General features: G+C 42.8%; 1 protein-coding gene across 4 annotated transcripts in view; it reads left to right on the top strand.

The window, feature by feature from the left end:
* ATP10B (ATPase phospholipid transporting 10B (putative)) overlaps nucleotides 1-12156 on the top strand; it is a 500197-nt gene that overhangs the window by 398831 nt on the left and 89210 nt on the right. Inside the window, exon 1 of one of the 4 annotated variants that reach the window (XM_040441997.1) lies at nucleotides 7094-7659. The exons of the other annotated variants lie outside the window; for them this stretch is intronic. Within the exon in view, the coding sequence (XP_040297931.1) occupies nucleotides 7259-7659 (401 nt within the window). The 5' untranslated portion in view covers nucleotides 7094-7258. Of the gene's footprint in view, nucleotides 1-7093; nucleotides 7660-12156 lie in introns of those variants that run through there. 4 annotated transcript variants of the gene reach the window in all.

Raw genomic sequence — 12156 nt, 5'->3', positions numbered from 1 at the left:
TTGCCAAGATATTTCTCTCACCCAGCATGGGTATATGTAAAATGACACCCCAAAACACATTCCCCACCTTCTCCTGAGTACGGCAATACCAGATGTGTGACACTTTTTTGCAGCCTAGGTGGGCAAAGGGGCCCATATTCCAAAGAGCACCTTTCGGATTTCACAGGTCATTTTTTACAGAATTTGATTTCAAACTCCTTACCACACATTCGGGCCCCTAGAATGCCAGGGCAGTATAACTACCCCACAAGTGACCCCATTTTGGAAAGAAGACACCCCAAGGTATTCCGTGAGGGGCATGGCAAGTTCCTAGAATTTTTTATTTTTTGTCACAAGTTAGTGGAAAATGATGATTTTTTTTTTTTTTTTTTTTTTTCATACAAAGTCTCATATTCCACTAACTTGTGACAAAAAATAAAAACTTCCATGAACTCACTATGCCCATCAGCGAATACCTTGGGGTCTCTTCTTTCCAAAATGGGGTCACTTGTGGGGTAGTTATACTGCCCTGGCATTCTAGGGGCCCGAATGTGTGGTAAGGAGTTTGAAATCAAATTCTGTAAAAAATGACCTGTGAAATCCGAAAGGTGCTCTTTGGAATATGGGCCCCTTTGCCCACCTAGGCTGCAAAAAAGTGTCACACATCTGGTATCTCTGTATTCAGGAGAAGTTGAGGAATGTGTTTTGGGGTGTCTTTTCACATATACCCATGCTGGGTGAGATAAATATCTTGGTCAAATGCCAACTTTGTATAAAAAAATGGGAAAAGTTGTCTTTTGCCAAGATATTTCTCTCACCCAGCAGGGGTATATGTAAAATGACACCCCAAAACACATTCCCCACCTTCTCCTGAGTACGGGGATACCAGATGTGTGACACTTTTTTGCAGCCTAGGTGGGCAAAGGGGCCCATATTCCAAAGAGCACCTTTCGGATTTCACAGGTCATTTTTTACAGAATTTGATTTCAAACTCCTTACCACACATTTGGGCCCCTAGAATGCCAGGGCAGTATAACTACCCCACAAGTGACCCCATTTTGGAAAGAAGAGACCCCAAGGTATTCGCTGATGGGCATAGTGAGTTCATGGAAGTTTTTATTTTTTGTCACAAGTTAGTGGAATATGAGACTTTGTATGAAAAAAAAAAAAAAAAATCAGCATTTTCCACTAACTTGTGACAAAAAATAAAAAATTCTAGGAACTCGCCATGCCCCTCACGGAATACCTTGGGGTGTCTTCTTTCCAAAATGGGGTCACTTGTGGGGTAGTTATACTGCCCTGGCATTTTCCAGGGGCCCTAATGTGTGGTAAGTAGGTAAATGACCTGTGAAATCCTAAAGGTGCTCTTTGGAATATGGGCCCCTTTGCCCACCTAGGCTGCAAAAAAGTGTCACACATGTGGTATCGCCGTATTCAGGAGAAGTTGGGGAATGTGTTTTGGGGTGTCATTTTACATATACCCTTGCTGGGTGAGAGAAATATCTTGGCAAAAGACAACTTTTCCCATTTTTTTATACAAAGTTGGCATTTGACCAAGATATTTCTCTCACCCAGCATGGGTATATGTAAAATGACACCCCAAAACACATTCCCCAACTTCTCCTGAGTACGGCGATACCAGATGTGTGACACTTTTTTGCAGCCTAGATGCGCAAAGGTGCCCAAATTCCTTTTAGGAGGGCATTTTTAGACATTTGGATACCAGACTTCTTCTCACGCTTTGGGGCCCCTAGAATGCCAGGGCAGTATAAATACCCCACATGTGACCCCATTTTGGAAAGAAGACACCCCAAGGTATTCAATGAGGGGCATGGCGAGTTCATAGAAATTTTTTTTTTTTTGGCACAAGTTAGCGGAAATTGATATTTTTAATTTTTTTCTCACAAAGTCTTCCGTTCCGCTAACTTGGGACAAAAATTTCAATCTTTCATGGACTCAATATGCCCCTCACGGAATACCTGGGGGTGTCTTCTTTCCGAAATGGGGTCACATGTGGGGTATTTATACTGCCCTGGCATTCTAGGGGCCCTAAAGCGTGAGAAGAAGTCTGGAATATAAATGTCTAAAAAATTTTACGCATTTGGTTTCCGTGAGGGGTATGGTGAGTTCATGTGAGATTTTATTTTTTGACACAAGTTAGTGGAATATGAGACTTTGTAAGAAAAAAAAAATAATAATTCCGCTAACTTGGGCCAAAAAAATGTCTGAATGGAGCCTTACAGAGGGGTGATCAATGACAGGGGGGGGTGATCAATGACAGGGGGAGTGATCAATGACAGGGGGGTGATCAATGACAGGGGGGTGATCAATGACAGGGGGGTGATCAGGGAGTCTATATGGGGTGATAACCACAGTCATTGATCACGCCCGTGTAAGGCTTCATTCAGACGTCCGTATGCGTTTTGCGGATCCGATCCATCTATCAGTGCATCCGTAAAAATCATGCGGACGTCTGAATGGAGCTTTACAGGGGGGTAATCAATGACAGGGGGGTGATCAGGGAGTCTATATGGGGTGATCACCACAGTCATTGATCATGCCCCTGTAAGGCTTCATTCAGACGTCCGGATGCGTTTTGCGGATCCGATCCATCTATCAGTGGATCCGTAAAAATCATGCGGACGTCTGAATGGAGCTTTACAGGGGGGTAATCAATGACAGGGGGGTGATCAGGGAGTCTATATGGGGTGATCACCACAGTCATTGATCACGCCCGTGTAAGGCTTCATTCAGACGTCCGTATGCGTTTTGCGGATCCGATCCATTTATCAGTGCATCCGTAAAAATCATGCGGACATCTGAATGGAGCTTTACAGGGGGGTAATCAATGACAGGGGGGTGATCAGGGAGTCTATATGGGGTGATCACCACAGTCATTGATCATGCCCCTGTAAGGCTTCATTCAGACGTCCGGATGCGTTTTGCGGATCCGATCCATCTATCAGTGGATCCGTAAAAATCATGCGGACATCTGAATGGAGCTTTACAGGGGGGTAATCAATGACAGGGGGGTGATCAGGGAGTCTATATGGGGTGATCACCACAGTCATTGATCACGCCCCTGTAAGGCTTCATTCAGACGTCCGGATGTGTTTTGCGGATCCGATCCATCTATCAGTGGATCCGTAAAAATCATGCGGACGTCTGAATGGAGCTTGACAGGGGGGTAATCAATGACAGGGGGGTGATCAGGGAGTCTATATGGGGTGATCACCACAGTCATTGATCATGCCCCTGTAAGGCTTCATTCAGACGTCCGGATGCGTTTTGCGGATCCGATCCATCTATCAGTGCATCCGTAAAAATCATGCGGACATCTGAATGGAGCTTTACAGGGGGGTGATCAGGGAGTCTATATGGGGTGATCACCACAGTCATTGATCATGCCCCTGTAAGGCTTCATTCAGAAGTCCGGATGCGTTTTGCGGATCCGATCCATCTATCAGTGCATCCGTAAAAATCATGCGGACATCTGAATGGAGCTTTACAGGGGGGTGATCAGGGAGTCTATATGGGGTGATCACCACAGTCATTGATCATGCCCCTGTAAGGCTTCATTCAGACGTCCGGATGCGTTTTGCGGATCTGATCCATCTATCAGTGCATCCGTAAAAATCATGCGGACATCTGAATGGAGCTTTACAGGGGGGTGATCAGGGAGTCTATATGGGGTGATCACCACAGTCATTGATCATGCCCCTGTAAGGCTTCATTCAGACGTCCGGATGCGTTTTGCGGATCCGATCCATCTATCAGTGCATCCGTAAAAATCATGCGGACATCTGAATGGAGCTTTACAGGGGGTTGATCAATGACAGGGGTGTAATCAATGACAGGGGGGTGATCAGGGAGTCTATATGGGGTGATAACCACAGTCATTGATCACGCCCCTGTAAGGCTTCATTCAGACGTCCGGATGCGTTTTGCGGATCCGATCCATCTATCAGTGGATCCGTAAAAATCATGCGGACGTCTGAATGGAGCTTTACAGGGGGGTAATCAATGACAGGGGGGGTAATCAATGACAGGGGGGTGATCAGGGAGTCTATATGGGGTGATCAGGGGTGATCAGGGGCTACTAAGGGGTTAATAAGTGACGGGGGGGGGGTGTAGTGTAGTGTAGTGGTGCTTGGTGGGACTTTACTGAGCTACCTGTGTCCTCTGGTGGTCGATCCAAACAAAGGGGACCACCAGAGGACCAGGTAGCAGGTATATTAGACGCTGTTATCAAAACAGCGTCTAATATACCTGTTAGGGGTTAAAAAAAACACATCTCCAGCCTGCCAGCGAACGATCGCCGCTGGCAGGCTGGAGATCAACTCTCTTACCTTCCGTTCCTGTGAGCGCGCGCGCCTGTGTGCGCGCGTTCACAGGAAATCTCGGCTCACGCGAGATGACGCCTATTGGCGTTAGCGTAGCCTGGGGGAGCCGCCGCAATGACGCCTTTCGGCGTTAGCGTGGCGGCAAGCGGTTAAACTTTTAATATTGTGAACCATAATTTGCAGCTTTTTAACACCACAATAGTGGCGTAAACGCTTTAGGCTTATTGCACACGAACGTGTGCCCTCCGTGGCCGTATTGCGGACTGCATTTGTGGATCCGCAATACGCTGGCACCTTTCCGTGTGCATTCTGCATCATGGATGCGGACCCATTCACTTCAGTGGGTCCGCAAATCCGGAGATGCGGAACGGAAGCACGGAACAAAAGTACTACGGAGTGCTTCTGTCGGATTTCGTGCCGTACTTCCGTTCGCGGAACGGCCGGATCGAGGACCCATTAAAGCTAATGGGTCCACAATCCGTTGCGGCTGCCCCACAGTGGGTGTTCGTGCATTGCGGCTCGGGGTACACACGTTCGTGTGCAAGAGGCCTTAGAAAATATCCCTCAATATGTCCTATAAATAATGTATTTGTGGCAAAAAAAATCTTTTTTTTACCCCGGCTTTGCATTGATTTCTGCAGTAAATTGTGGGTTCATTATACCACTATATGAATATTTTAGTGGGTGTAGTTTTCAAATTAGGTAACTTTGGGGGTGCTTCATCATCCTTCATCTAGCTTTATTCAATTCTTTGTAGTCGTGGAGTAGGGCCTATAAATCATGCAAGCTAAAACTGCATCCTAAAATCCATAGGGTGCTCCTTTGCTGTCAGTTTCCGTCATGTGGCCAGGCAGCAAATTCTGTCTTAGAGGGAATGATTTAAAATTGCCGCCAGCAACCTGTCCTACAATGTGCGGAGGACGAGTTGCCACCACTTGTAGAGCTGCCTAGGGGGGTGAGGGGACGTGGCCTTACTACACACTATATGTAGTATTTGCAAGTGCCTTCACTCCCCTATGGAGCAATGCGAGAGAAGGCTACCGTCAGTGATGGCCGTTCGCTGTCCTCCACGGACAACGAACAGCCACACTGCTTACCTTTCCATAGGCGCGTCATCCCGATGAAGGCTCCCGGTGGCTGTCCATGTAGCTGCTTGATCCCAGAGACAATATCAAATACAGTCACGGGGAGCAGGCAGTTCCGAGAACAGCCGCCGGGGGCCTTCATCGGGATGAGACGGCTTCACACAGGTGAGTCTGCCTTACTAAAGATGGCAGCCCGCATGTGACTGGCAGTGAACACAGATGTTCGCTGCGAACACTGCGGGCCGACCATCACTGGCTACCAGTCCTGCTCAAATTCTAGGACAGGTTGCTGACAGCCATTTTAAATCATTTCTGGAGAACGCCTTCAAATGGGGTATTTCTGAACGCAGGTGAAACATGGCAATAAGGGCAGGGGTGCATTCCCTCAGTTTTTTGTACTGTTTATGAAAAATATGTCCAATAAAAGATGCATTTTTGAAAAAAATCTAAATTTTTAAGGGGTTGTCTGGTTTCCTGATATTAATGCCTTATCCTGAATATGCCCCACAATCATGTTGCACATGATATACCGTAATTGCCTAATATCCAAATTCTGCAATCTGTGTTACAGTTTTCTAGGTCAGGTGCTCCAGTCACACTAAAATGTCATACGTCCGGTCCCCTCCCTATAGATGAACAGCTGAATTTTGGAGATGGTAAACTGGACAATTACACAGTGCCCTCATCTTCTAAAGCTCTCCCCACAGACTGGACACCCAGCAAACTGAATTTACCACTGGCACCTTCACTACCCTAGACCCCAGGGAATATGAAGTTCCATGAAAAACTGACAAAAAAATCGCATGCAAGGGTGTCTCTACCTTGCTTGTTGGCCATGCAGTAAAACCAGAAAGATGGATGAACAGATACATATATGCTTCCTTTATCTTTGTACTGGAACAGTCTAGAACTGATGTAAGAATAAAATATGTGTCCTTTGAAACCAAAGTGTTAAAACAAGAATTGGTCTGTGACCCTCATTATAATATGAATACCTTGGTTTCTGGTTTTTGTTTTCCCAGTTTCTTTATTGCGTGCTGTATAAAATCTGCTTTCTCTCTTTAACGGAACGGCTCCAAAATGTTTCCAATCACAGATTCAGAGTGTATTTGTAATATAAAATGGCCAATCATGTATCTACCATACAAAGTGTCTTAATAGAGGATCTGTAAAATCCTTTTTATTATTTATATAAAATAATCCAATAATCTTGCTCATGTCTAGCTGTTGTGTCCTTTTAACTTTTTGGTGGCATTTATAAAAGAAAGTACAAAGTCTATAGCAGTGATAATATTCTTTGCGTAGAACTGATACTGTAAATAAGTTTCTATTCATATCCAATCCTTAGTACAAAGTGCAGTGTCACAGTGCCCTGATCAGTGAGTAAAGATTTCTTAGACTTCCGCACTGTGCTCTCTGTATGCGGCATATGGCATGCTGCCCTAGCATTGTCCTAAATGCAAGTGAGCTGTGACTGCTTCTTAGCATACCAGTCAGGTGAGCAGGTCATCTCTGTGATTAGAGAAGTAAACTGGCTGTAGGACCCAGAGGTAGCAGTCCTGCCCTAGGAATAACTGGTTTATAGTGTGACACACAAGTAGCTGGTGTGACGTCTGCAATCAACAGGTGTACTTTGAAAGACGTAAAAAAGGAAATAGTCTGCTGAAGCTTGCCGCACATGAAAGACTTAACTCAAACATCTTGGGATTTTGCTATAGAATACTTATTTTAAATCGGCCAAGGAAACCAGGATTATCAATTACAATCATCAGCATGATGAGCCAGGATTGCTATCCCGCTCTAGGAAGACGTTGAGGAAAGTTTTTCTTTTCTTCTCAAGTTTATTTCTACATGGCTTCGATTACCACCGAGATCTGGGAGAGAGTGATGAGAGGAAGGCGGAAAAAGGATGAAAACAAACGAATAATCAAATGCAACCTGCTCTTTGAAAGTTCCAAGGAGAATCCGAACAATGTTTACCAGACCAACAAAATTAAGACCACAAAGTATACATTCCTTTCTTTCATTCCCAAGAACCTCTTTGAACAATTTCATCGCTTTGCAAATATGTATTTTGTAATTCTGGCAGCACTTAATTTTGTACCAGTGGTCAACGCCTTTCAACCTGGGATAGCCATTATTCCAATTTGTATTATTCTGGCCATCACAGCAATTAAGGATGTATGGGAGGACTTCAGGAGATACAAATCGGACAAGGAGATTAATAACATGCCCTGCGTGGTGTACTGCAAGTAAGTATGCACTGTCTGAATCTTGGATCAGTTTAATCAAAATTATACTTTATAGCACACGGCGACAATATTTTTATTTTAAGTTTTTATTTTTTTTAAATGCAATTAAATTGTAAATTTATTTGAATGGGCTTGGGCTTTTCAGTTTATAATGAGTCAAATTTCAGCTTCACAAAGTTAAAAATGTCATACACTACTCCTAATCACCTGATCTTGGTCTCCCATTTCTAGATTTATGACTTTAGTATGTGACTTTTTGCCGATTAAAAATAAACATGAGCCCAAAACCGGTCCCTCTCTCAAGAAAACTCATAACAGTTGTATGATTTGTCTGTATGGTCCTTCCACCCGGTTATCCTCCAATCCAAGTGTAGTTTATAGAACATTCGTTCGGGTAACATGGATGGAAAAATAGTTGACTTCTAGATTATTTTTGTTTTATAATGTAACGTGTTACATAAAATATCATATATTTTCTGGCATGTTCATAGGTCCTTTATACCCTAGTCCAATAACTAGTGCTCACAGAGAAAATGTGTTGGTGCCATAGTCTTTGGTGGCTGTTATATAGACCCAATAATATGGATCCAGGTCTAATAGGTCTGTTCTGTTGGTTTTTCAGCATACAAAAAAGATGATCCTTTTTGCGTCGTCTGGACCTAAATTCTTAAATTTATACGTATTTTGTGGCAATTTTCGATTAGCTGGAATTAAATCCAGATACCCCTATAACTGGATAACTGTTCCTAATTGTGATTTTCTCTTATACAAAATGAAATAGAATGTAAGTTATATAGATATGTCTACACTAGCCGCACTGAGGACTGAACAGAGGATTTAATATCGGTGTTCTTACAGAGAAGCTTTTGCTAAATGACACATGAACCTGTACGAGTCATAGATGTTTTTCTCTTAACTGCACAATCTAGTTTATTTCACACTTCATCATAAACGTAAATTATTACTAGAAATATTTCAGGAATTCCCGGTGAACTGGTTAACCAAATTTTCTGAAAGCAAAGCTAAATTTTCTAACACATAGGAATGAGTTGTATGCAGTCCCTGACAGAACGGTTAGTTAGAGGGGCTACAATTATAATATTTTATTTGAGAAATGTATATATTCTTGGCAGTTTTAGAGCTAGTCTATTAAATTTACTGATTTCAAATGGAGCAGTGCAATTCAATTTAAACATTCATGTCATGATTGCAACACCTAGATCCCACATGGCTCTGCTGAAATAAGCTAAGAATGCTGGAAAACCCTATGGTGATCCAAGTCGGGTTCAGTAGAACTCTGGAGGTGTCTGGGTCTTGCTGCTGTTTGAAACTCTAAGGGCTGTTTCACACGAGTGAGTCCATTGCGGGAATCGCGCTCCGTGTGTGAGTGTGATCCTCCGCTCTGGACTTGCAGGAGCGCACGGCATTATCATGATTTATAATGCTATGTTCCTCTGCTTGACCTTTTTTCTACAGAATCATACTGACAGCTTTATGTCACTATGATTCTGTGGAAAAAAAGGCCATGCAGAGACACATAGCATTGTAAGTCATGATAATGCCGTGCGCTCCTGCAAGTGCAGAGCAGAGGATCACACTCACACACAGAGCGCGATTCCCGCAATGGACTCACTCATGAAACAACCCTAAATTGTCTCCACATTGTGCACATGGCCAAATCTATTTGCCTTTAATTTGCTCAACAAGGTTTTCTGGGGTCCCAATATTTATTCACTTGAATGGGACAAAGCGGCAGTACCCTGTACAAATGCTACTAGGCAGATGGAGTGCAGTGCAAACAATGAAGAGGCCACACCACCTCTTTGGAGTGCCGCAACCCATTCAAACAGCCGGTGTGGTGCCAAGAGCTGGACCCCCACCAATCTGATATTGATGTCCTATCCTAATTATAGCATTGTGAACTTGGAAAAACCCTTAAAGCCATTTACCATACTTAACTGAAAAAAGACACACTTCCATGAAAATCCGCATATCTGATAACTAGGATAACTTCTTGTTTCCCTATACTTATGCTGCTATTCTCTGCAGCTTTATCACATATTAGACCACCATTTTTTTTTCTTTTTGGAGATTACTATGTATCATAACTGACTAATGTATCATCCTAGGCCACTGGCTTGCTGGGATCATGAGAGCTTTACAGAATGCTCTTGTGTTTACTATGTGGTCATGCATCCATCTTGTGAGTAGTATTCTGGTGACTACATCAAATAATTGTGCAGTGAGTGCACATGTCATGAAGTGTAGCTTGGCAGAGCATGCATTTCATTAACATCTGGTGACTCGTACCATCTATAGAGGTTTAGCAAACGTAATCATCTTCAACAATATTATGCTTGCTGGCACGCTGAAATTACGTTAAGCGCTTGCTATTAATATATATGTTTTGTGTAAGTGGAATAGGAAATGACCCAGGTAAATCATCACTTTAAATAGTTTATAATTGCCCATTCATATAGATCAGGAGTATTGTTATCCTGGTTGCTTCATTATTGGGTGAACATGTCATGTAAATAAATGTCTGAATTACCATACTGCAATGCCACTTAGGGATCTACACATTAACCACTTGACTTCTCTGTAATTTAGCTCTGATATGTTGAGTTTTCTGCTCTATTTCTCTTTTTTTTTTTTTGGGCTCAGTATTTGTAGGCGACAGTACTAATGGCTGTGCGCTTGTGTAACGAAAAATGGCTACCTTTCATTAAAAAGTTATTATGGAAGTGGTGTCCATAGTGAAAAGTTGGATATCGGAAATTGTTACGTAGTTACAACAGTATCATTGTGCTTAAAACAACTTTTTAAATGTGTGTCTGATTTCTTTTTATGAGGAGGTGAGTAGAAGTCTGGACAGAGGGGCGGCTATGGATATGGTGTTTCTGGATTTTGCAAAGGCTTTTGATACTGTCCCTCATAGACTTTTAATAGGTAAAATAAGGTTGATAGGCTTGGACAGTATAGTCTGTAATTGGATTGAAAACTGGCTAAAGGACCGTGTCCAGAGAGTTGTGGTCAATGATTCCTATTCAGAATGGTCCTGGGTTATAAGTGCTGGGTCCTCTATTTTTTAATTTATTTATTAATGATATCAAGGATGAGATTAATAGCACCATTTTTATTTTTACAGAAGACACTAAGCTGTATAGTACTGTACAGTCTATGGAAGATGTTCATAAACTAAGAGCTGACTTGAACACAGTGATTGGGCATCAACTTGGCAAATGAGGTTCAATGTGGACAAATGTAAAGTTATGCATCTTGATAGTAATAATCTCTGTGCTTCATATGTCCTAGGGGATGTCACTTATAGAGAAGGTGTCCTTGTGGGTGGTAGATTAAATTACAGCATACAATGTCAATCAGCTGCTTGTAAGGCTACCAGGATATTGTCATGCATTAAACGAGGCATGGACTCGCGGGGCAGTAATATTACCGCTTTACAAAGTGTTGGTGCGGCCTCATTTGGAATATTGCAAGTGAAGATGTCGCACGAAGAAACCGGAACACCAAACCGAGGTGCTCCTAACCTAACGAGAACACTCACTCGATAAATTGAAAAAAAGATAATATGGATAGGGCACTCTCCGAAATCTAGGACCATGCAGAGATACAGTAAATATGTTTTATTATGCTAAAATTGTGATAAACAATCAATAAAATAATGGAGTAATAGCAACAACTACATGTGTTAAAGTGCACCACTCCTGAAAAAGACCTACTATGTTGACAGTGGCTATATAGCAGCAGGATAAAATAGTGAGCACAAGCAGTAGAAATAGCAGCAAATTTCGATCAAGTAGGTAAGTAGTCGAATATGGGCAATCTCAATAGTAATGACTCGATAAAAAATTACTCGATAATTCGGCAAAAATCGACCTGCAAAATTTCGACCTGAAAAATAATCGCCCCAAAATTTAGTCGAAGGTAAGAAGTGTCCACTACTAATAATCGATGAGATAACTTAAAAGTTCTTTAGCAGTTCTTTAGCAGTCGATGATAGGTAAATGAATCTGGTCACAAAAGCGGGCGATGTGGCACCAAACGCGTTTCGGGGTACTTGCATTCACACCTTCCTCAGTGGTAGGACCAGATTCATTTACCGATCATCGACTGCTACCGACCAGAGAAAGTGGCATTTAATACCTGCGAAAGTCACCTACGCGATTTGACGGCTAACACACAGAGGGTTCGATACATCACTGGCCCACGTGTTGAATAACAGCCCGCCAGCGTGGTCTTCATTAACAAGAAACTCCTGATACCAGCGTGCTACAACATCGCCGGCACAACACAGGGAGCGAAAATATCTCAATGTCTGGTAGAGCCTGTTTCGATAAAAGCCAATTCAGAGGTAAATAAATAATCGCTTGCAAGCCGTCCAGTAGCGGGACGCCGCTACCTATCCTGTTTTAGCGGGACGCCGCTTCATTCATGTGTGGTTCCATAATGATATTAACTTTAATCTATGTTTGAGGA

This window comes from Bufo bufo, chromosome 1 (genome assembly GCF_905171765.1).
Source record: "Bufo bufo chromosome 1, aBufBuf1.1, whole genome shotgun sequence".
Taxonomy (NCBI): domain Eukaryota; kingdom Metazoa; phylum Chordata; class Amphibia; order Anura; family Bufonidae; genus Bufo; species Bufo bufo.
The sequence above is the reverse complement of the archived record's forward strand: the minus strand, read 5'-3'. Positions and strand labels throughout refer to the sequence as shown.